This window comes from Bradysia coprophila, unplaced genomic scaffold (assembly GCF_014529535.1).
Source record: "Bradysia coprophila strain Holo2 unplaced genomic scaffold, BU_Bcop_v1 contig_232, whole genome shotgun sequence".
Lineage (NCBI taxonomy): Eukaryota > Metazoa > Arthropoda > Insecta > Diptera > Sciaridae > Bradysia > Bradysia coprophila.
In genome coordinates, this window is record NW_023503493.1 from 1,735,315 (window position 1) to 1,761,426 (window position 26,112).

The 26,112-nt window shown below is 36.9% G+C and overlaps 4 protein-coding genes and 1 long non-coding RNA gene across 6 annotated transcripts in view; 4 read left to right on the top strand and 1 right to left on the bottom strand.

Annotated features, from left to right (window-relative positions):
• Window positions 1-524: 524 nt before the first annotated feature.
• On the bottom strand, window positions 525-23,454 carry LOC119075858 (guanine nucleotide-binding protein subunit beta-2). The gene is made up of 9 exons (XM_037182415.1): window positions 23,244-23,454; window positions 23,027-23,172; window positions 22,369-22,438; window positions 1,681-1,744; window positions 1,455-1,620; window positions 1,178-1,379; window positions 991-1,120; window positions 843-929; window positions 525-786 (listed from the first exon to the last, which is right to left on the bottom strand). Exons 1-9 carry the CDS (start codon window positions 23,313-23,315, stop codon window positions 680-682), a joined length of 1,044 nt encoding a protein of 347 aa, XP_037038310.1. The 5' UTR covers window positions 23,316-23,454; the 3' UTR covers window positions 525-679.
• On the top strand, window positions 6,405-7,541 carry LOC119075860 (protein rtoA-like). Its single transcript, XM_037182418.1, has 3 exons — window positions 6,405-6,544; window positions 6,802-6,925; window positions 6,991-7,541. The coding sequence occupies exons 1-3, from the start codon at window positions 6,500-6,502 to the stop codon at window positions 7,449-7,451; spliced, it is 630 nt and encodes a 209-aa protein (XP_037038313.1). The 5' UTR covers window positions 6,405-6,499; the 3' UTR covers window positions 7,452-7,541.
• Window positions 16,100-17,548, top strand: LOC119075859. Of its 2 annotated transcripts, XM_037182417.1 has the most exons (3): window positions 16,100-16,290; window positions 16,716-17,375; window positions 17,412-17,548. In XM_037182417.1, exons 1-3 carry the CDS (start codon window positions 16,246-16,248, stop codon window positions 17,469-17,471), a joined length of 765 nt encoding a protein of 254 aa, XP_037038312.1. In that variant the 5' UTR covers window positions 16,100-16,245; the 3' UTR covers window positions 17,472-17,548. The 2 variants fall into 2 exon arrangements, with proteins under 2 accessions (XP_037038312.1, XP_037038311.1); XM_037182416.1 differs by having other exon boundaries at window positions 16,102-16,290; window positions 16,716-17,502.
• The window catches only part of LOC119075863, a 29,993-nt gene continuing 21,497 nt past the window's right edge, over window positions 17,617-26,112 (top strand). Inside the window, exons 1-2 of the long non-coding RNA XR_005087487.1 lie at window positions 17,617-17,630; window positions 20,678-20,679. This is a non-coding gene — a long non-coding RNA (uncharacterized LOC119075863). The remainder of the gene's footprint in view (window positions 17,631-20,677; window positions 20,680-26,112) is intronic.
• Window positions 21,544-22,365, top strand: LOC119075862 (calcium-binding protein P-like). Its single transcript, XM_037182421.1, has 2 exons — window positions 21,544-21,668; window positions 21,785-22,365. Exons 1-2 carry the CDS (start codon window positions 21,612-21,614, stop codon window positions 22,202-22,204), a joined length of 477 nt encoding a protein of 158 aa, XP_037038316.1. The 5' UTR covers window positions 21,544-21,611; the 3' UTR covers window positions 22,205-22,365.

Genomic DNA, 26,112 nt, shown 5'->3' on the forward strand with positions numbered 1-26,112 from the left:
GCCAGCTTGTTTGAACTAATTGGGTGTAAAATTTAATTTTTGCGTAACGAAGCTGAAAGCGTCAACTCTAGCGATATCATTCATTTTAGAAATTGTACTTCCAAGACTGCGTCACACTTTTCTCGAAGAGATTTTTGTTGGGATTACGCTAGAAAGTTAGGTAGGCACCCAAAGCAGAGGTTAACAACTTAAAAGTCATAATTTCTGTTTATGTTGGGTCTCAAAACAGTCAACGGGTTTGCCTGTTTCCCGTCGGAAAACAGTGGATGAGTTGATTCAAAAGTCGTGTGCGATATGTCAAATGAAAGGTATTGACAAGACAAAACAAAATATTTAATTGTTAAGAAAATCGGGTTTGTACAACAGTAGCTATTGGCGAGAAAGCAAGAAAAACCGAATATTTTCCTACTTTTCCTGTTTTCCCGCACCTCCCTTTATACGCATAAAATCTCTTCCGACGCACAAAAAAAACCGGATCTTACATTTTTCCTATGGGATCGACACAGACGTGATTTAAAATGGTATTTGTTTCAAAATCTTTTATTTGCAAGTTTCTCTTGTCTCTTCTGAATCGACCGACAAATTTACCGAGCGAATTGATATTTTCTAAATTTCTTGTATGACACCGAATGGCATGTCCATCGATAACTAAACGATCGATTTTAAACAGATGGGACCACTAACCCCAGACACGAACAAAATTATCCCAACTGCACGAAGCCAATGCCGTTCCATTCGGAGCCATACAAATTGATGTGACACGATTTTCATGGCCGTGCAACGATCCTGCAAAGCCCGAACATAAGTTACTGTCTGTGTTAAACCGAAACGGTTTATCTTACCATTGTATGTCGTTTTTAATGTATCCCAAGCATGAATATCATTGTCATCGGATCCGCACAGTATGTACCGCCCACTCAGCGATAAAGCTTTGCAATGAAACGGTAAAGTGAGAGAAAAATCGAGTCTGATACGATTGAACATCCTTACCACAAGACGTAAATCCAGAATTAGCATTCGGTGGCGCATATGAAGCGATTTGTTGATCCGACCGAATGTCGAATAGTCGGGCCGATTTATCCTCCGATGCTGTGGCGAAACCTTGACCGCTGGGATGATACTGAAAATATAGTTTTCAGGAGAAGACCGAACAGTTTGTGGTTCCATAAGAACGTACACAAACGCTATTAACATCTGCTGAGTGGCCAACGAATACTTGCCGCGGAGATGTTTCCCTAACGTCCCAGAGTTTACACGTCTTATCCACTGAACCGGTCAAATAAGTGTTGCCATCTGGCGCTAACGATATGGTAACAACATCACCACAATGCGCATCGAATTCGGTTGTCTTTTTGCCACTTTCCAAATCCCAGATGCATCTGCAAAATGAAATCGGGAGTGTATGGGTGGGCGTTAGCTTGACCATCCGTTATCGACACGAAAAAAAAATTTACATTTTCATATCACCCGATCCGGTCAATATGTGCGAATCGTCTAAGAATCGACACGAACTGAGAAAACCCTCGTAGCCAGCTAGTTCTCTTACAATTTTAGCCGCACCCGTTGCGTCTCGATTATTTACGTCATATACGGTGCACATGTTGTCCATACCACCGCAGGCTTATGTGCCAAAAAATATTATAAATTTCCCTTTCGCGGTCAGAAGACACAAAAGCTTACCAACAAAATTCCCCGATGGAGCGAAGGCCACACTCATTACCCATGATGATCGTAATGGTATAACCTGTTAAGAAGTTGGAAGGATATCTGTTTACTCTGTATGGATAAGGATTGCTCACTACGGGGATTTTATGCACTCAAAACGGTAAAATAGACCCGTTGCGCCAGAAATTCTTGAATGATTATCGGTTCCTTACTCACACTCATATTATGTTCACACTTCACACTCAGATTGAATTTGAGTACTTCCGGCAGTACGAAGTACATAAACCACTGAAGTTGATGCGAGTCCGTAAACACACACAGAACCGAAGTTTTGTGAGGGTTTAGTGCAGCAATGAAAGTGTAAAACAGGTATGGTCTATTGTCCGCCCGGAGGACATAAAAATTTGATTTTCGTACTTAAACGCACTCATTTCCATATTATTTTGACATAAAATGTGAGTGCGTTTAAGACGAATTCGCCGATCGACCTCGTCGATCCTTTCAATAGAATATTCGCTACGTTTAAATATTCCAACATACATTAGTGCTACACCGAAGGATCTTAGGCTTAGGTCACCTTACATCTTTTGTGTACCTTCATGTTGTGTATATTGGTCAGTAACCATAAAACACAATAAATGTGAAGGACATCTCCAAGAATGGATGCGTCCATGACTTATCCTTACAGAAACGGCTAGTCATCTGTTATATTCTTGAGGTAAAAACACTGCGAAAGTAAAGCTTCAGTTAAGAGCAATGGAACCTTTGCACATTTGTAGCCTACATTTAGGCGGGAAAATTTTCGTCTTTCGATGATTTTTCTGCATGCAAAAATGTGTTACTTTTAAAGGACAAATTGGTTTGTTAGTCATACCTTAACCCACTCGGATAAACCTTTGCAGATTGTGTAAATTTATGTCATCCGCATCGGTTTCTCCAACTGGGTTACGGTATCACCAACGAACCAATTTTTTCTTCAAAAGTAACACCTTTTCACGTGCTTAAAAGCTGGTTTTCCTTTTTCAAACAAAGATTTTGGTTCAGAGAAATCATCAAAAAACGAATATTTTTCCGCCTAAATGTAGGCTACACATTTGCGAAGAGTCCATTGCTCTTAACCTGTTACAGACGGCAAGCATATCACCAGTATTTTTATCGGGTCTATTACTTCAATCGATCAAAGGATTTTTAATCTGTTGATTTCAAATCTTGTACTTCAACTGTTTGAACATGCATGTTCCTGTATAAAGGATCATTCTACCCCAAAGTTTGTCATTATTTTTGTCGTCGTTATCGATAGCAGGTGAATAGCCGTGTCAAATGAGTCATATGAGATTTCGACGCTTGTCTTCAGAGCTATGAGCATATCCTTACATCTTCACTAATGAAACGAACATTTTTCGACCAAAACTAAAATTGGCAATGGAAAATACAATTAACAGAAATAAGACGTAGATACTGCTTTCAGCTTTTATACCCAAGGTCACAACTGCAAACATTTTTTGTACGCAATTGTTACGCAAAATGGAATTATTTTAGACAAAAAATATTTTTGCCTAAATTTCCAATATCTTGGATAAACAAATGGTTTCCGACATTGATGCTTCCGCTTATTATCTTAAAGAAAAATCTGATTAATTTGAATAGTAGATTACGTCTTTGTTTTGGACATTTCGACGAGTGGTAAGTTTACAAAATATCGCCCCACTTTCAGGTGAATTTAGTTTCGTTATGTTGCAAGAACAGGCAAATGAACAGTCAAAAAGCCTATAGGTTTGTTCCAAATAACTGTAAGGCCGAACTTTGACAACACGAACGCCGACGATTTCATCCACCGAGATGAACATAACTCTCGACATAACCAAAACGTCAACCAATTTCTTTGTAAATTTTTCGTTAAAATTTTCGTCAAACTAAAAGTTGAGGTTAACATGCCTTATGTGGATGAAATTTGACATTTCGAAATGACCTTGGAACAAACCTATTATTTTGGTCCCCTCAGTGATATTATACCAACATAAAAAACCGAATTTATAAGAAAAAATCTGACTACAGCGCCGGGTTTCAAATTTGCCCTCGTGCCTGTTTATAGTGCGTTGATTGCACGCATATTGAATTCGATTGTGCCAAGTTTCAGCTAGTGGTGAGGTGAATTCGATTCCATACATACTTAGCAGGTGCAACCACATTAGACGCAATAAAATATGGCGATGCCACCATGACAAAAATGAATTCACCTGAAAGTCGGGATCCGTAATATCTGTGATCCGCTTAAGCTTGTTCGAACATCAATTATTATGCAAATGATGTCATTAGGTAATGCATCATTTCCGAGGGTTGCTGCGAAATTAGATCGTTACATGAGATGAGGTAAAAAATTCGTGTGACAAGTGTATTTCCGAGCCGAAGGCGAGTGTACAAAAACACCTGTCGAAAACAGTTACAGAAGAAAGTTGCTCGAAAAACACACGAATGACAGTGTGACTGTATTGCAAACATAATGCCCATTACATTGATGTGATAAGGCTCATTTTGCAGACGATTTTGCGATGCCACGTCTCGTATCATGTGACACGAAATGCATGACGATCCAATTGTTTTAATCTTATTTAATTTGGGCTTTTTGTTTTGCAGATTGCGTTTGATTCGGGCAAGGTGTTTTGTACGAATAATTTTTGTTTGTTTTGAATTTATGATATTCTTCGACGTATTTTTCGCTCTTGATTTCGCAAAATAACAACAAAATTCCAAATTTGAATTCTAAATATTCGCAAAAAAAAATTCAATTAGTGTACTCTGGTCCAAGGTTACAACTGCAAATTTTGTGCAGAAAACATTTCAGCGTCCTTATCAGTTTACTGATTTACTCGTCGAGCAATTTCGATAGTGAAGTTATGCATCGAAAGGGGAACTTTTTTTCCGACTGGTGTGAAGTTCATAGCTCGAGCCGAAGGCATGAAACAAAAAATCATTTTTCCCGAGTAGATCTTCAAATAGCAGATAGGAATGTCATCTTTCACATAGTTTAATGTATACATAACCTGAAAGTCATGCATATTGGTCCGTGTGACGTTTCTGACATTTTGAACTATTTTACATGCTTCCGGAAGTTAAAAACGTTTTCCAGCCTAGAGTGCTTTACTTCGGACATTTAGCACAGTTTTAGCTGTGGTACGCTTTGTTATAGTGTTTTACTTCGTTATAATACTAACACAAGTGGGTTGAAAATTTATTGTGTCCCACAGATCAACTCTACTAACTTGACACTAAAACAATAGCGTACATCTAAAGTAACACACTCTATAGTGTCAAGTTAGTGCAGTTGATCTGTGGATCAACAATATATTACCAAAACACTTGCGTTACTGTTATAACGAAGTAAAACACACTATGAGTAGCGGGCATGTACATCTTGTTGACGTTTTTACCACTTATCAACAAAATTCCTTAATATGGCGCTGTTGTAGTTTCCAGGGTAAAACTTCACGAAACAGTCGTTTTCAGAGTTAACTTGTCGTCACATACAAACACAATCTCACCATAAACTTCAATTAAACAAAATTCAGCTAACGCCATAACTGCGGTCGAAATTCAAAAACTTTCTCACCCAAGTCTTTCTAACGCATTTTCATTTTCAAAAAAGTAACAGAGAAATGATAGGTTGGTTGGATAGGTCGCCTGTGGCGAGATGGAAGGATCATTGAAATAACAGTTGGCTTGTATGGGAGAGAATGTGAGAGAGTTACATACAAATTCTCCCACAATCTCTCCCATAGAAGCCAACTGTCATTCCAATGTTCCTTCTATCTCGCCACATGCGTACCAACCCATCATTTCTCTGAAAAGGAATCGTCGAAATTTATTTTTCGGTTCACTTTTTAATCGACTCGTTCACTTGAAATTTAAACTTTAGGCACATTTTCGGCGTGAATTGTAATAACTGCTCTAAATGTGACATATTTGTCCACATTTCAATGCCGTTTGGAAACTTACTGCTAAAATGTAATAGAATTTTGTATAATTCTAATACATTTCGTCCTTAAAATTACTAATGTCATCGTCTAATTTTTTGTGAACGAACTTCCCTTCGTATTAATTTCATGGCTGAAATAAATAGAAAGCTAAGAATTCAAATGTAAATTGTTTGTGAAGTGAAGTGCGGACAAAGAGATTTTTATACACTCATATACGCCGAGCGTTCGTAACTTGACAGTTCTTATGGGATTTTATACACGCAACTGTCGAGTTACGAAAATACGAGAATCGACACCCAGAACTTATGCAAGAAAATTCCGAAAAATTCGGAGAATATTCCGAAAAATTCGGACAATATTTCGAAAAATTCGGGGAAAATTCCAAAAAATTCGAAGAAAATTTCGAAAAATTCGGGAATATTTTTGAAAAATTCTGATTTTTTAAAAATAATTTTTGAAATAAAATTCTCCAAAATAATGAATGAACGAAACATTTAACGAAACTTAAGTGAGGTTACGTCTAAAAGTACCGCAGCTTCTTGTAATGCGTACAGTTCTGAAAAATAAACTCGCTTTGCATATCCACATCTCCAGTTAAATACACATCAGTCAATGAAAGAAAAGCCTAACGTCTGGGACCGCATGAGTCTCCCTGCGTTGTGACGTCAATTTTAAATGAATTTAAATTTAAATTTAATTTGAAAATAAGAAAAATAGAAACGAGAATTACCATTCCACATTATTTGCTTAAGTGAAATTAAAAAGGAACACTTATTTACCAAATCGGTCTATTTAAGCCGTGAATCGGCGAGACACTCAAGTCAATTCAAGTATTGAAGCCGAATCGACCATTTGATAAAATGAAAGTACTAGTCGCTTTAGCATTGTTGGTAGTGGTTTGTCAAGTAAGTAAATCGAATGGAAACCTTACTTGTGTTTCAGTCACTTAAAGTCCCCCGATTAAATCTTGTGTAATATTGTCATACTATCTGTAAATGCTATACCGATGTCACTCACTAGATTTTCCTTCGTGTAAGTTTCTCATCTTACATATAACAATATTACACAAGTTCAGAGGGCGCATTATCGATTGTAATGGGTTTTCGGTCCATGTGCAGAACATCAATGGAACGATAATGACTAACAAAAAACATTTTCAAAGGTTGACAGCCAGATAACAATCAGACTCCCAGCGCCACCTCTGGTAAAGCTTCCACCAGGATTCAAAATTAAATTGCCGGTACTTCCTGTTCAAATAGCTGGATCACCTGCAGACGCTGCCACAGGTATATCTATTTCTTCACAAATGTATTGAACCAATTTCCAATTTCTTTTAAAATTTTTTTTTTAGCTACCGATGGTTCATCAACCGACGCTACCGGCTCAACTGACGCTGGTGCAACTGATGGCGCTACTGATGCTGGTTCAACTGGTGCTACTGATTCCGGCGCAACTGGCGCAACTGATTCCGGTGCAACTGGTGCAACAGGATCTAGTTCAACTGGCGTTGCTGATTCCGGAAAAGCTGTTTTCATTTATGACCTTTTCCCTGGATTTGAGTTGATTTTCAAAAACTCGCCATGGTTTAAACTTGTTAAGGGTGAACGAGCCACAAAATCCAAGTCCGGATCCAAAAAATCTAAATCCAAATCCGAATCCAAAGCTGGAAGCAAAGCCGAAGGTGAAGGTGACGCAACTGAAACCGAAGCTCCAGCTAGTGACGCTCCTGCTGGTGATGCTCCAGCCGCTGACGCTCCAGCGGCTGATGCTCCAGCTGCTGATGCCCCAGCTGCTGATGCTCCAGCTAAGTAAAAATATTGCCAAGTCTGTACACGCTTGGTAGTGTATCTGTTCACTTCAGTAAATATCTAAATAAATTGAAAAATATTTATCGTGAAACAATGAAACATTTTAAATTTTGGAACGGCAAAGACTCTCTAAAATATCATAGAACACGTTCTTCTGCAGCAGACTCCATCCTGTTATAAGAGGAATCCCGGCAAAAACTCTTTCAGAGCAAAGTTGGACGCAGTCTACAGTCTATATGTGTGATAACTTCTAAAACAAGTGATATCGCTAGAGGTGACGCTGTCAGCGTCGTTACGCAAAATTAAATTTCACAGCCAATTAATTGAAATTAGCTGATCTAGTTTTCCAAACCATTCGCCAATTTTTTTTTTCAGAAAAAATTTTAACCAACAGAATTTTGACTGAAAAATTTTCAACAAAAAATTCTGCGTCGCATGTGGCAGATTAAATGTTCTCGTAGGTTTGTCCGTGAGCATCTGCCACTTTGCGACGCAGAATTTTTTGTTGAAAATTTTTCAGTCAAAATTCTGTTGGTTAAAATTTTTTCTGAAAAAAAAAATTGGCGAATGGTTTGGAAAACTAGATCAGCTAATTTCAATTAATTGGCTGTGAAATTTAATTTTGCGTAACGACGCTGACAGCGTCACCTCTAGCGATATCACTTGTTTTAGAAGTTATCACACATATAGACTGTAGACTGCGTCCAACTTTGCTCTGAAAGAGTTTTTGCCGGGATATCAGTCGTTTTAGAAGTTAAGTCGGAAGTTGACGAAAATTAGAGGTGTGTGCCGGTTTTAAAATAGTCGGCGGCGGTGCGCCGACTGGTAAGGGATCGGCGGCGGCTAAATTATTTCAGAACGGCACATTGACTTAGTGTCAAACTTCGAAAGAACTCAGCTGATAACATTGTGATGCTGAGTTGCATAAAGTTGTTTTAGTAACACGCTAATACGTACCAATGATGAAATGGTCCATAATTGTGAACAAAAATAGTGTTGATAATCAAGGCTCCACATTTTTATACACTTTAGGATATGCAAAAATTTCAAAAGTCTTTTTGTTACGCTAATTTTGCACATCTTTGATTTGAAATGTTTCAAGTATGTGCATGTTGTCAAAATTCGCAATAGTAAAGTCTACCTCTACACAGTAATCTTTGCATAAAATGCGTAATGTGCAGTGCCGCATCTAGTATACTCATACTCAGTGCTCCGGACCATTCTAACCTAGCGCACTTACGATCTATATCCATAGGATACCAATATTAGTTGTAAGACGCCGCTTTTAGATTTTACATTTTTAGCCAAACGTGGCCAACGTTTTGTCGTTAAGTTTGTATCATTGAGAAGGTGTCATTGATTCCGAATTGTAATGTAAGCTGTGTAGTGACCGCTATGTTGACTATTCCCTGAAAATTTGACGAAATTCGAAAATTTGACGAATTTTAAAATTTAACGAAAATCGAAAATTTGAAGAAAATCGAAAATTTGACGAAATTTGAATATTTGACGAAATTTGACGAAATTCGAAAATTTGACGAAATTTGACGAAGTTCAAAAATTTGACGAAATTTGACGAAATTCGAAAATTTGACGAAATTTGACGAAAATCGAAAATTTGACGAAATTCGAAAATTTGACGAAATTTGACGAAATTCGAAAATTTGACGAAATTCGAAAATTTGTCGAAATTTGACGAAATTCGAAAATTTGTCGAAATTTGACGAAATTCGAAAATTTGACGAAATTCGAAAATTTGACGAAATTCGAAAATTTGACTAAATTTGACGAAGTTCAAAAATTTGACGAAATTTGACGAAATTTGACGAAGTTCAAAAATTTGACGAAATTTGACGAAATTCGAAAATTTGACGAAATTTGACGAAATTCGAAAATTTGACGAAATTTGGCGAAATTCGAAAATTTGACGAAATTTGGCGAAATTCGAAAATTTGACGAAATTCGAAAATTTGACGAAATTCGAAAATTTGACGAAATTCGAAAATTTGACGAAATTCGAAAATTTGACGAAATTCGAAAATTTGACGAAATTCGAAAATTTGACGAAATTTGAAAATTTGACGAAATTCGAAAATTTGACGAAATTTGAAAATTTGACGAAAATCGAAAATTTGACGAAATTTGAAAATTTGACGAAAATTAAAAAATTTGACGAAATTCGAAAATTTGACGAAATTTAACGAAAATCGAAAATTTGACGAAATTCGAAAATTTGACGAAGAAAGTAATTCTCTATCTGCCACCATTCAAGAAATATCTCCAAAACCCCAATTGACCCACCCATTTCCAACTTTCGACATTTTTCGCAAATGCCCTTCTTTTCTACTCGTAAAACTCTGAGACTTTGCCGAAGAAAGTAACTCTCTATCTGCCACCATTCAAGAAATACCTCTAAAAACATAATTGACCCACCCATTTCCAACTTTCGAAATTTTTCACATATGCCAATGTGTTCTACTTAGAGGTGTGCGCCGATCTTAAAATAGTCGGCGGCGGTGCGCCGACTGGTAAGGGATCGGCGGCGGCGCGCCGGAAGAAATTTATAGTCGGCGGCGGTGCGCCGATCGGCGCGCCGATAAATTTACAAAAAAACTAAACTTTCGAAAATAATGCAAAAACATTTGAAAAAGCGTGCGCAATCATTTTTCCGAACACTGAAATCTTACTATCTTGCAATCTGAAGTATCAACCACTTATACAAGGGGAATCAACTGAGGCGTATCTCACCTTTTATATTGTGTACAATGTACAATCACCTATTATTTTGAAAACATCTAATTTAATGAATCCTAGAATGATTAATGAGTTTGCGTAAATGACATGTAAGCTATAAGTCAAATTATAATTTAGAAATTTTAAGTCACATCTTCATACCAGATGTTCTGCAGGCTTCTTATTTCCAACTTATAATTTATGTCATTTACGCAAACTCACTACTATTATCTTTCGATTTATGCAATAACCGTTCCCGTTGCCTTTAGTCCATCTTCGATGAAGGAGTGAGATCGTAGTAGAAGGTTTTCGCAAATAAGAGATTTAGATAAACTTAAATTTATAAGTAATAAGTGCATAGACTACGCCAAAATGATTTTTTCCCCAAATTTTTTAAATAAAGCAGCTAAAAATTGAAAATAAAGATACCCGTGTCTCGTCTTTTTGACGAAAAAACTTGAAACCGGAAAGATTTTCCACTTTATAAATTCCTAAAACACATGATTTGTGCCATTTTCCACCCAAATTCCACATAAGGTCTTAAGTTTGCCCCTTTACAATTACAGTAGTTTTGACTGATTCACTGAATTTTTTTCTCCTTCTTCTTCCTCTAATATGCACAGAAAATAGAGTAACGTACCCAAGAGTTCACGTTAAGTGAGGATACAGAAAAGACAAATGCTGTTTCGACCTCGGGTATCGATGGCGGTCTCGGGCCAGCGTGATCTGACCATCCTCAGTAGTATCCATCGATACCCTTCCCAAGACAGCAGCCAACTTTTCCTTTGGACTAGTATTTATATGGCGACCATATAAAAGACGAGCTATAGGTAGACCAGCAGAGAGATGGACAAACGGAATTAAGAATATTGCAGGTACAAACTGGCAGCAAATGGCAATGGATCGTACGAAATGGAAAGAAGTTGGAGAGGCCTACATCCAGCAGTGGATAGAAACAGGCTGAAAAAGAAGAAGAAGAAGTATTTAAAAATATGCATAAGACACTTGCCATCTACTGATGGAAATAGGATACGTTATAGAAAGCTACTTCGAAGATAACCCTATCGTAGCATCAGAAACAAAATCACCGTCGTACAGTGCAAGTAAGAAGAAAAACCCAAAGTTTCAACAATTTTTTTTAAACAAAAAACTCCTTTCTACCATAGCCTATTTTAGGAATTAAATTCCCGAAAATTCTTGAAATTCTCGAAAATTCTAGAAATTCCCGAAAATTCTCTGAAATTCTCGAAAATTCTTGAAAATTCCCGAAATTCTTAAAAATTATTAAAACACTAGAAACTCGCTGCGTTTCGATTTTATTGTTCTTCAAAGTGTGGTAGTCGACCTCTGTGGTGTGGCTTTACATATTTCAAGGGACAAAGAGCTATTTTTAAGATTTTTCGATTTTCCGATATTGGTGTCACCGCCTTCGTGATCAACTCAGAGGTGTCTTACCTGTTATTTCAGAACCTTAATAGAACTGACATGTATGAGGTAAAAGTAAAAATTTTAGTTCACAGTTCGTAGTTTTTACCAATGAATGTACATACTAGTTATGGCAGATTCTTCAAAATCTGTCGATTTATACTGAACGCACTCATTATTTTTGTCAAGATAAAAATAAGCGTTAAAATCCGTTTTGAAAATCGTTATTTCCTCCGAGGTGACATTAGACCGTACCTGGGTGATTTATCCTGCATTGGTTTTTACGCTAAGAGGGATTCTTTTGAAAAACAGCCTACCGAAATCGGACGCATTTTCCAGTCGACTTTTTTATATGTGCCTAGAAAGGTATTCGACCCTAGAAGCCAAAACCGTTTTCAAAGTCCACTGGAAAATGCGTCCGATTTCGGTAGGCTGTTTTTAAAAAGAATCCCTCTAATTCAATATTCGAGCTTTTTATTTTTCACTTCTTGCTGCGCTGTGGCATTATTTTCAAGTGATCAGCTTTCTTTTTCTACATGATTTACGTTAGTGAAAGTAATAGGATAGCGCAAACAAATGAAGATCAGCTCAGCCCTCAAAGTAAGGTCTGTAGTTCTAAATGTTTCATTTTAGACTTCACCATTCATGTTTCCTATCAAAACAATTTCTTTTTGTAAATATTCGGTTTTAATACCCTGACGCGCGAATTTAAATTTTCCATTTTAACTCATGGACTCTTGCACTCATCAAACTAAAAAATTTGGTACGTATTTTTTACGAGATTAGGCAATGTAAAGTTAATTCGCAAACTCTACATAGTTTTTATGATAGATTAAAATTTCTCTTCAGACAATAATTGTCCATTCAGTGACCGAGCTCAGCGCATATTTTTTCCAGCGCAATGGGCACGGTACCGAATTTCCCATAGGGTAATACGCCTCTGAGTGGTTTAAAGGTGTCTTCGAAGAAGCACCGGCAAAGAAAACTGTGAAACAAAGTCCGAAAATCAATTTTAATTTTTTTCACTTCCTAATGTCGATATCTTTTTTAGTTGCTTATTCTAGAATTGTTATCAGTATACTTAAATCGGAAATTAAAATCAACGAATTGTTGAGCGAAGGTATATTTTACTTGCAATGAAATTCTCGAAATTCCCGAAAATTCTCTAAAATTCCCGAAAATTCTCGAAATTCCCGAAAATTCTCGAAATTCTCTAAAATTCCCGAAAATTCTTTAAGAAATTACCTAAAATAGGCTATGCTTTCTACGCATATAGAAACATAGCAGCATATAGAAACCTGACTTATAAATTAAGAGCGATAAACATTTGCTAAAACCTTGTACATGTACTCAGGCACACACTTTTGTATAGATTTTTCAATTTAAGTTTATATTTATTGTCGCCCATTAAAATTTCTGAAAGCACTAAACGTATAAAATTTCGGCGCGACGAAAATACAATCGGCGGCGGCGGCGGCGTGAGCTATTATTTTTCGGCGGCGGCGCGCCGAAAATTTAGCAAAAAATCGGCGGCGCGCCGGCGTAAAATCGGCGGTGCACACCTCTAGTTCTACTCGTAAAATTCTGAGACTTTGCCGAAGAAAGTAAATCTCTATCTCTCATAAGCCAAAAAATATTAGTCCTTTCATCCTACGCTCGAGTAGCTCAAAATTTGGTCACTCTGACCACTCTAGCTCAACCAAATCTGCACCAATTTTTCTATTTATTTTTTTGTTCGATTCGTGTGGCGAATACCTTTCATTTGATGGGTCACACGCCCCTGCAGGTTTCAATACAGCTGAGCTACAGCTGAAAACGCGTTCCCGACCCTCGAAAACCACACTCAGAAACCACTTCGATACCAATAAAACAAAATTCTGGTTTTTCCTGGGGTAGTGGCGTATCACATTTTCATTTTTATGCCCACCCTGAGGTTCCAGCAAAATTTCATGGAGATTGGCTGACTAGTTTCCGAGATCGACCGTCGATAGATAGATAGACAGATAGACAGATAGACAGATAGACAGATAGACAGATAGACAGATAGACAGATAGATAGATAGAAACATACAGAGTAAGTTGAAGGATTTTGATTGTTTGGAAAAAGTCAATTTGGTGTACTTTGTATGAAAATGACAAATTTCAAAACGATGTATCTCCGGCAATTTTAAACCTACATAGTCGAGAGATAGCTCGTTTTGCTCGTATTTGAAGCGAGAATATGATAGAATAGGATTTGTGGTGATAAAGTCCAAAGGGCAGAAACTAAAATGTTCGGCTATATATAGTTGCCGCGTCTCAAAAAAATTTCTTCGTTCTTTTTTTAGAAGTTAGACTGCGTCAAGTCCTCCGCTATCGCTTCGGACATGATCAAATCTACGTTTTAACGTTTCACACAATTTTAAAATAAAGCTGAAGTTTCTTGGTACAAGTTTCACTTTATTCTTTATAAAATGATATCTTTGATAGGGAACTTCCTTCATAATAGCTTTCCCCCCTACAGAACAAGATATGCTGCATTCCATCTTTCCTCAGGACACAAAAGTCGACTCAAACTACACTATCAAGCCAATAAGAAGACAAAGGATTTAAGTCACTATACATTAAACCACTCAGGGCACGACAAGTCAAGACATGGCACCATTCGAGCCGTAAAAAACAGTCTTGGAGTACTGGAGTTAGCCAAAAATACATGGAAATGGCACAATTTAGTACTTAGAGTGCTGAGAAAGCCAAAATACATGAAGGTAGCAGTAGTTCTTGTAGTGCTGAGTAAGCCAAAAAAATGCGTGGAAATGTCAGAATTAAGCAATTGTAGTGCTGAGTAATCCAAAATATATGGAAATGGCAGAATTTAGTACTTAGAGTGCTGAGAAAGCCAAAATACATGGAGGTAGCAGAATTAAGTTCTTGTAGTGCTGAGTAAGCCAAAAAAATGCGTGGAAATGTCAGAATTAAGCAATTGTAGTGCTGAGTAATCCAAAACACATTGAAATGGTACAATTTAGTACTTGGGTGCTGAGTAAGCCAAAAATACGTGGATATTTCAGAATTAAGTACTTGTAGTTATGAGTAAGCCAAAATACATGGAAATGGCAGAAATTAGTACATGGAGTGCGAAGGAAGCCAAACACATTGAAATGGCAGAATTTAGTACATGTAGTGCTGAGGAAGCCAAAAACATGAAAATGACAGAATTTAGTACTTGGGTGCTGAGTAAGTGGAAAATACGTGGAAATGTCAGAATTAAGTACTTGTAGTGATGAGTACGCCAAAATACATGGAAATGGTAGAATTTAGTACATGGACTACTGAGGAAGCCAAAATCGATGGAAATGGTAGAATTTAGTACTTAAAGTTCTGAGGAGGCCAAAATTCATGAAAATGGCAGAATTTATTACTTGGAGTACTGAGTTATACAAAAATACATGGAAATAGCAGAATTTAGTACTTGGAGTACTAAGTAAGCCAAAATACATGGAAATGAAAGAATTTAGTACTTGAATGCTGAGTAAGCCAAAAATACGTGGAATAGTAGAATTTAGTACAAGAAGCGCTAAGGAGCCAAAATCATGGAAATGGAAGAATTTAGTACTTGAAGTGCAGGATAAGCCAAAACACATGGGAATAACAGAATTTAGTAAATGTAGTGCTGATGAAGTCTAAACACATATAAATGGCAGAATTTAGTACTTGGAGTGCTGTGTAAGCCAAAATACGTGGAAATGTCAGAATTCACATTTAAAGCTTCCTTACGTATTTTGATAGATCGAAACTGTAACGTTATTAAAACGTAGCCAAGAAGCTACACTGATAGCGACGCTATTTTTCTAATAGCGCCAGCAGCTTTCTATTCTAGTGTACAGCAAAAAAATAATATTTAACTTCGAGACTACGCCCACAAATTATGATGCAACAATTTGCAATTTTAATATTTAGTCAGGTGCAATTCATTTCCGTTACACGTCAGAAAAGTGGAAAATTAATTTTACTTTGCATTTATCAGTCACTGTTCAAACATTCATAAATTCAATACAGAATGTGTGAGAGAATTGTTTTTGCCATGGAGTATCTTGGTCCTGGATGTACCATTGGTAGTTGTAAAGGGGATTCGACATAAAATAAAGAAAAATCCAATTTTTCCTTAGGTAGTAATACTGATATTGGCCTAGCATTATGCTTAGTACATAGTACAATCACATCTATTTCATATTTCTCTGCTATTGGGTGAACGTGAAACATATGTCGGACCAGACACGTGACAAAATCAACTTAGAGCAAACATTTTCTGTTTTTCAATACTATTCTCAATAACATAGGATTTGAACATCAAAGAAGTAATTTCATTTGTCACTGATGTACATGCTGATAACACACAGATGGATGATGTTAGACGAACTTTAAAATTTTTCGTAAATTTATTCGAACTGACTTCACAGAATATTATTAAAAACGACTGGTGAATCGACAATGACATACTTAAGTGGATGCGAGAACTGTTTGGATTGAACGTTTTTTTTTTTAACTTGTCGAGTTTAGTCATTTCCCAATATCGATTGAGTTGATAAGAAAATTTAGAGACAAAAAAAAATTGAGTTACCATACGACGGAGGTGGCATCACCGTGTATAGAACGACAAAATGAATATTCATTGCATGGACACATGTGCAATCCTATTGCTTGCGGTGAGATGATACTGTAAATTATTTTGGAGCTCTTGGCCTGTGCAGATTGTCTTGTGGTCACGAATAGTCGTTTCTGATTTGGATTTAAAAATACGTCAAGATGTGTGTACGGTAAAAAAGAAGGCGAATCCATGAGAGAAGAAGGATTTCCCGATTTACCACACATATAGTTGATGAACACAAAAAATTGGAAATCGGAGATGCGGGAAACCAGGAAAAGTACACCCGTAAATTTCCAGATGAAATAATTGTTAACGACGGAAAAGTTGTCGTTGTGAAAATTTGAGTGTTGAAGGTAGTACTTTTCCTGTTTTCCCGCACCTCCCTGCTATGTTATAGAAATTCCGATTGCCACCGGTTTCCGGACCACTTTCCACAATGTACACTTCCCAGATACTAAAAAAATAAATAATTCCAATGATCAGGTTTCCCTGGCTACCGCACAACGCACCTGGAGTAGTATGTTCGGTTACCATCGTAATGACGACTACAATATGCCAGCGGTTATCGAGATACCACTGCCGAAAGTTGTTCGAATATTCGACGATGATTACCCACAACCACAACGACGTTTCCATTCATATGATCCCTACGATCAGCCCCCACCAGTCATCTACTTACCAAGAGTTCATGTCGTACCGGACGTTTATGTCGACGATTTACATCCCTATGCCCATCGATTTCAAGAACCTCCGTACTTGAGTCGTTTGTGGACTACGTTATCCTACACGTACAATACCAGACTGGTGCGAGTGATTGACAAAGATGAGACAAAGGAAACTGTTGCAGATTCTGTTGGCAGTGCTAGTAACACAGTTGAGCAGCCAGCGACGAAGGGTACAACGAAAAAAGAAAAGAGCACAGAAAAAGCTGGCAGCGCTGATAAGGGTAGTGTGAAAAAAGTGACATCGAAACCTAAAGCAGAAGCAGTCACAAAGTCCGGTGAAAAGCCGGATGACAATAAAACGACAGGATCCTCAACTAAAGTGGAAGGGACTAAAGTGTCTGAAAACAACGGAGATGGTGTTGAAACTAAGCCGGTTGAGGAGGAAATAAAAACCGATGATGCGACGAGTGATTCTACTACTCCGAAAGATAATGGTAGCGATGGAGATCCTGAGTCTGCACCAACAGAAAATGGTGATGGATCAACTACTGATGCAGTCGTACCTGCAGATTAAACAATATCCTCAATGGCCGGATGACAAAAAACATTTAAGAAACAATTGAGTTGTGTTAGTAAAAGGTCAATAAAATCAAAATAAAAATTGGATAATATGGTACCAAAAATGTCATCAAAATCTTGCAGCATCAATTATTTCATTATTTCATTCAGAAACGTTTGGAACCTTTACCGATGTTGTCCCTCGGCTTCGCCTCGGATCAACAAAACTCACACGAAAACTATCCTTTTCAAATTTTTATCACTTGTCATGTAATAGTTATTTACTGTTAGAGTTTTCGTGTGAATTTTTTGATCCGAGGCGAAGCATGCTTCTGAAATCAATTTTTTCCCTAGGTGAGTAATAAACCACTTTCGACCCCTAGGGAAAACAAAAGCATGTAAATAGTTATTACCCGCCCATATGAAATGTCATCGTTACTTTCGAATCGCTACACGTAAATTTGATTTTCCTCAGGGATTTTTGTGACACTAAGCCTCAGTGACTACAGACATCTTAAAGTCTGTAAGTCTAAAAGTCGAGGGGTAAACAACAACGGAAAATCCTGTCCCACCATTCGTATGTCGTTCGCTCATATTTTCCCTCCAATGTTTTCTTGTTGACATGGGATATGGCGGCGTATTGAACCAAAAAAACAGTTTTTTTTTTCAATCCGCCGCTCCATCCCATGTCAACAAGAAAACATTGTGCGATCACAGCAAAGTAAATTGAAAACATATTTTCCCTCAGTTCGACCATATTTCCCTTCATTCGCTCACAATTTACCTTCGTTCGTTCCAGTCATTCGCTTATTTCCCTTCATTCGCTCCAATGGCCCACCATTCGCTCTTGTCGTTTCCCACTCGCTAAAAGTACCATAATATTTTCTCATTTCTCTCATTTGTCCCACATAATCGTTATGAAGAAATGATAGAAGTTATGACGGTACTTTTAGATGTGGGTGACTGTAAATTGAAGTACGTTAATTCAGGATAACTTACTTCTGAGACATCCCATGTAATCTACTATTGTTGACCAATACTCGTTGTTGCTTTCTATGTACGATTTTGGAAGGTTCTTTCACAATCAACTAATCTAATCGACGATAAGACCTAAGGGATTAGAAACGCCATCTATGTCGAGTCGATTGGTCAAAGATAATTGTTATGGTTGACGAAAATAATTCGGTTTGACGCTAAACTAGCATGGTAAGCTTCTAAAGCTCTTGAAAGTTATATTTTCGTCTAGACAAAGACCAGGCGCATTTCAGTTAATAAAACGGTAACATATTTCACAAACCGTTACTAACCGTAGACCGAGACATCGAATTGTGAAATATTTTTTACCAGTAATGGGTTACTAAGGAAGTCTTTAACGATTTTTCTTAGAAATATCAGATTAAGTAACGGTTTTAAGACTCTTCCAGTTTACGAGAACAATGATTAAGTGTACTTTTGCTACCGTCCCATTCCAATAATTTGTAGCATTTTTGTTTATTCCCTCTATTAACATGTCTTTCTGTTGCCATTTTGAATAACATTAAACAAGAGCAGCTTAGACCAATGAAAGTAGAAACCAGACATGGTCTGTTCATACAAACCGGAGGACATAGCGATTTCATATAAAAAAACTCACCTCTCACCTCTCATGGGAGGTGAGTTTGTTTATATGAAATCGCTATGTCCTCCGCTACATACAAAGTTTGACATTCGACCATACCTTGTGTTGACGTTCATTGGCTTAGACAAACAAAAGGCTTACTTCTATGTGTGCGGAACATTATCTGATATTAAATCTTTTAGAAACGGCAAGCATAGAGTGTTAAAAGAGAAAAAAAAACAGAGAAAAACGAAAATTAAAGAATTGGTTTCGATGGGTGATACCAAGGTACGGGCAGAGGTAATGCCATTCAGACGCGCGGTCTAGCACATAAGCTCGATGATAAGCAATTTGTGTTTGAAAGCGAGAGGTGGCGTTTGCATCGAACTTTCGAGCCACAGCACGTCTGATTCTGTTATATAATGGCATTACCTTCGCCTATATATCTACCTTGGTTGATAGGTCAAAAATTTGTATGGAAATTTAACCGAATTCCATTGGTGATCATTTTATCATCTTATTCCTTTGTTTGTAGAATCATGCACTATCGACTAATTTCGAATCAGTAAGTCAAGAAACCCTTAAAGGGTGAATGTGACGCAAGTCCTTATCTTACTCACAAAATGACTGATATCGCTGAGGGTGTTTTATCAACAAAACATTTACCCAAAAAATTTGTGAAATAAAACCTTACAAAAATAAATTTGCGTCACAAGTGGCAGATGATTCGATTTTCTTCCGTCTACAACATTTGCCACTTGTGACTCAAAATTTATTTTTGTAAAATTTTATTTCACAAAAAACCTTATGGAAATTAAAAAATTCTAGAGAAATCAGTCTGAATGCCAAAATTTAGGAGCCAACCTTTGAACATGTCAGCCATGTCGAAAATAGCCCAAATCCATCAAAAAATCTGATGGAAGTTAGGTAGCGCCAGAGGAAATCCCAAAATTTAGGAACCAACCTTGGAACACCTCACTCATGTCGAATATAACCCAAAACCATCAAAAAATCTGATGGAAGTTAGGAAGTGCCAGAGGAATCATCTGTCATCCCAAAATTTAGGAACCAACCTTGGAACACCTCACACATGTCAAAAATAGCCCAAATCCATCAAAAAAACCAACGGAAGTTAGGAAGTGCCAGAGGAATCATCTGTCATCCAAAACTTTAGGAACCAACCTTGGAACACCTCACTCACGTCGAAACAAACCCAAATCCATCAAAAAATCAGATGGAAGTATGGAAGTGCCAGAGGAATCATCTGTCATCCCAAAATTTAGTAACCAACCTAGAAGAAGTTTATATTTAATGATCCAAGGAATTTCCAACAAGAAACACATCCCAAAACAACACACACCTTTCACCACTTTACCATCATTATCATGCAACAAAATATACAACTCACACACACATACAATTTGGCTTTTATATGGCATTTGTATGGAGACTTTGGTGAGCTCCAGCTCCCAAGATATGGGTTTTTTCCAACTTTTGAAAATTCCATACTTATTTTTAGGCCATTATTAGCCTATAACTAAAATTTGAGGATTATCTATAGAAACATTTAGGAGTTGCTGGATCCACTTTTCCATAGTAACTTACTAAGTAACTAACTAACGTAGGCGTTTTGAATTATATGAAAATTTGAGTTTTTGCTTATTTTCATCCAAACATCAATATTTCGAAGTTCAATATCTCGGCCAATTTTGAAGCTGTAGTAACGTGTGAAAGCTCGTTGAACTCGTATGGATTCCTGGATTCCTAGATTCCCCAAAAATTTCGTTTAAACTTTTTTGGTAGTGGACTTGCGTCACAGCCGCTTGCTAACGTGCGGACATGATTTTACATGTAAACTGCAAAGGCTACGTTGCATTTTTACCACCTTAATAAATGTAGTTTGGTTGCTAGAGAGGGTATTGGTGACACTCTTTTTGACATTCTCTACATAATCTTCAAATCTGTTACGTCTGTTGGTCAAAGTGTTGCCTCTAGTGTTTAATACAAGATCTATTACTTCATTTATTTTAACATTCATTTCATTATAAAAGACCACATTTTAATGTCGACGTCAATGTAGATCATCACTTATTTTTGTTATTGTCGTCGGCTCGGTCTGTAACAGATGCCTAACCATTTCTGAAAAGTGAAAACCGACAGCCTCGTCTCTGTCGCACATATTAATGTAGATGAGTCGTAGATGTATTAATAACTTCGATATGTTTACATGTTATTCGATAAACTGTTTCATTGAAACCTAAAAATATCCACAGCCATTTAACATGACACCACAGAAAAACAAAAATTACGAAAATCGATTAAATAACAAAGAAAAATTAATTTGAAATTCAGACAATTAATTCATTTTTCAATAGTAACTCATAATCGACAACAATAACAAGTCTGAAAAATTGGATGAGCGTCACAAAAGGCTACACATTATTATAAAAGTAACCAGACTCGGAAAATCGACACCAATCGTCTTGTATTGCTTTCGTAGTAAAACCCGTAAAAAAGAACCGAAAATTGTTTTTCCAAAAAAATTAAAAAAATTTCGCTATGAAGCTGTCGATCGTAATAGTTACATTAAGTGCTGTTGTCCTGTCTTCCGGTGAGGTTAGTCAATGAATTATATCGCCTACTTCTAGGCTAGTTACAAATTAACTGGTCTTGGGGTAGTCTGTCTCCAATCATAACAATCTTTTGACGAAAAAAAATCAATTTTCCATCAGGCTCAGTTCAACAATTACCCGACACCCATTTATCAACAAGGAAGTCAATTTAATCTTCCCGGTCAGCCTATATACAATTATCAACCTGGTGTACCGACAAATGTTCAACAACTACCCCAATCGGTAGTCCAACAACCAGGTCAAGTTCCGCTCAACTATCCGCCTAATGTACCTGGTGTACCGATTAACATTCAACAGTTAACTCAAACCGGTTCCACGCAGCCAATTCAACCTACTAACAATCCGGGTTTTCCAATCGGTAATCAGCAAGTGTTTCAACCACAAACCGTCCCATTCGGAGTGCAACAAAATGGCATTCCAATCAATGCGTTGCAACAAGGCGGTTACCCAGTGAATCAACAATTTGTACCGCAGATTGGTAACGTTGGAGCGCCCGGACCGATCACATTTCCGCGGTAAATTTTAAAGCGATGTCGTTGCACGAACAAACGATTATAATACTCCTGTAGTATGCATTGCAACAACGCAACGGAGACCAGTGATTTAACAGAGTTACGTTTACAGAAGCCCGGGAATGATCACGTACACGTCAGAATAAATGAATAAAAATTGTTGTTGCTCACCTGAACTTTGTTTCCGGTCCATGTGTCCCAAATGATAAGCTTACCGTCTAATGAACCGCTTACACAATGCCTTTTACAAATGAAATGAATTAGATATCGACCCAGTCAGGAAAAGAGTGAAACTCATTATTACAAATGATGGATAAACAGGGCGTGACGTGCCTACAGTCCCTCATAGAACAACTGTTAGTGGTATTTTCGGAGTTGAATAGGTTGTTCGGAGTTGAATGGAACTTTCGGAATCGAATGGCATTTTCGGAGTTGAATGGAAGTTTTGGAGTTCTGTGACTTTCGAGCTTCAATTTTAAAGGAATTTTCGGAGTTGAATGAAATTGAATGGAATTCTCAGAGTTGAGAGGAATATTCGGAGTTTAAAGCAATTTTCGGAGTTGGTTGGAAATTCCGGATTTGAATGTAATTATCGGAGTTTAAAGGAATATTCGGAGTTCAAAGGAATTTTCGGAGTTGAATGGAATTTTCGTTATCGAATTGCATTTTCGGAGTTGAATGGAAGTTTTAGAGTTATTTGACTTTTTAGCTTTCATTTTAATCGTCGAAGGTAGTTCTATGTGTCATCTAAAGTACTGATATGAACGTGGACGCTCAGTCAACAACGTCGCTTGGTCTCTTGAGTAAAAACAACTTAAGAATCTAGTACCTCGAATCACCGGCATAGTGCACCGAATTCACTTTGTTAATGTGTCCCTTGAGTATCTTCTTCGTGACGAACCGGATCTTCGGGATGTCACCTAAATCGCCACATTTCTCCACCATCGTGCAATCGGCCACTTTGCCTTGCTCTTCCTGCTCAGAAAATTTGTGAGCTATGATTTATTTCACGTCATGCGGAGAATTCCCTGCACTCAAATTGTCACCTTAAATTTGGCAAATAATCCGTTCAATTCTTCCCGTAACGCAACCGTTTCAGCATCTTCCTTGGGCGGCATGATCGATAAACGAAAACTGCGAAAGGCACAGGCGACGATAACAAAACAGCCACTGCCAGTGGACGTACACAATATTTAAACACAAATTTTTTTTGGCGTGTATGGAACTGTTCGAAAGTTCTATCTCATTTCGTTTCTGGAATTGTACTGGTCGCCTGAACACAAAATTATTTTGTAACTCGAATTGTAATGCAATTAGCTATAAGTGGATCATGGCATTTTTATGGGTTACTCGAACGAATGGATGTGTGCCATCATTTAACACACTCCCGTTCACTTATACGAAATACAATAACGATAGAAATGCACAATGTGACAAAATTTGTATAGTGTGGAAGATAGCGACGACGGTGTTGAGGCAAAAAAAAAAGTTTCCGATAAATGAATGGAGCATAGAGACAAGAGTCAGTCGGAGTTTATAAGGTCAACGTACTTATGTATGTTCGAAGATGTCGGTGTCACAGTGGCAGCTATCTCTGTATCGACAATATCCATATGGAAATTCTATAAACTCGGCTCCCATTTTGGTATCTCTGTTGGTAGTTTTGATCCGTTTCGCAACGTAATCGGAAAGGTTGCAATCGTGTTTCTTGTCGAAGTAATAAACAGGTAGGAAGTAATTCCCGATTTATAGATTAAGTGTGCTAGCAGGTGTGACGCATGTCCATTACACAAAAAATCCAAAAATGTTTTCAGGGACTGACGAACGTACTTAAGCCAACTTTTCTTCTTTCTCCAAGTTACAATATTTTACGTAAAAAATTGCTTGATCACCTAAAACCACTTACAGTTCTAGTGTGGCGCAAGTCCTGTTATCCACTTACGAAAGAACTGATATCGGTTTTCTTCCGTTTGAATTCCATTCTTTAAACCAATAAATTTCACAAATATAAAAATTTTCCTTCCTCAACATCTGCCACTTTTGAAGCAAATTTTTTTGTTATAATTTTCTTCCGAGGGGTAATCACTGATTTACTAGCTCAGTAAATCACGGTAAATCACAGTAAATCAAGTAAATCAAAAATGAAGTTTCTACTAAATTTGAATCTATTTACTTCAATTTGTATTAGTTCATGAATTTTATCCTATATGTTTACGGCCACGATACTTCGAAATGTAATCCAGTGACAATTAAAAAATGTTCAAAAATTTTTCAAAATTTTTTGTGATTTACCGTGATTTACTTGATTTACTGATTTACTAGTGATTACCCCCTTGTTTTCTTCCTAACATTTGTCGGGTTAAATTTTTGCTGATAAAACTTTCTTTTATCTAAAGCTTCAAGCTTTCATTTGACGAAATTTGATCATTTGACGAAAACCAAAAATTTGACGAAAATCGAAAATTTGACGAAAATCAATAATTTGACGAAATTCCACGGGCTAGACACTCTATGAATAGCAGCATTTAAAAAATGAAGAATAGCATGAATGAATAGTGTCAGGCAAGTGCGATGCGAAATTAAAAAATTTGAGGAAATTCGAAAATTTGACGAAAATTGTAAATTTAACGAAATTCGAAAATTTGACGAAAATCAAAAATTCGACGAAATTCTATAAAATTGTCTTTTAAACGAACTTTCTATCTGCCATGCTTTCTGAGTTATAGGTACCATAGCTTAAGAGCTTAACATGCTCATATCTCCGAAATAATAATCTTTCAAGAAAATTCGTTCAAATTAGCTTCTTACGTCTTTGAAATACCCTAAAAATTTCAGATATTTCGGGTTTTAAACCAAATCTATCTCTTCAATATTTTTTCATTCGTGCGGCCGGCGTAAAAAACCTTATTTCCTCAATCAAATGCGATGAGAAGATGGAGTTTTGTTGAAGCTTTCTCTGATGACAGTTCAGGTGAAAAAATTTTTATTTTCTCAACTCTGATTTTTCATTGCACTCTGAGAACAGACAAAAGAACAGAATTTAAATAAGGCACCTCCACGATTCACTAGTCCAAAATTCACATATAAATCAGTCAAAAAAGATGCCAAATGACAGTTAATAAAATCTGTTGCTTTGTCTGTTCTTGGAGTGCGTGGACTTTTACCACATGGCGAACAAGAGTTTTTTCACAACGCTGGTGAGAAAATAGTCATTTTCTCTCCTGCACTGAAATTTTGTGAGCCTTTCGTTAATCTGTCTATTTGTAGTGAACCATACCGTGAGCCACCACAATTTATCCAGAATAGACAGATCTTCGTAATTCAGAGGACAAATATCTAAATAATTAGTCTGTCCATAAAAGTCGTCAGCAAAGTCTAAACTGCACTATCTAAATTAGCAGCCATATAATGAACGAAATAATGTTTTTTGTACTTCTCAAATTCAGTGAAAGTGAGACACCAAATTTTAATTACATTTTTTTTTGCCTAACTATACTTCGCTTATAATATTGCATGTGTATCGATGTATATACGTTCGGTAATTTCACACATTATTAGTACCGATGCTGAAAACCAAAGCCGATGAAATAGGAGAAAATTTTACGAGAAAAATTGCATTTCACGCTTCATATCGAATTGATAGACAAATTGGTTCCATATTCAAATCAAAGCAAAAAAAATCTTTTTTTTTCTCGCTGTTCTCTTGCGTCCGATCATTTTTAATCAATTTCTTTGTAACCGACACAAAAAAATTGTTTCACTTTACCAAAACCTCTAGATCGTAACAGTTAAACCGCAGAAATATTTGTTCAGTCAGTCTAACATCGTTGACCAGAGTTGATATTAAAATTGAAAGAGAATCGCTGAAAGTGTAAAATTGCAAAGTTGAAAAAGTTGGAATTCAGCAGAAGATTA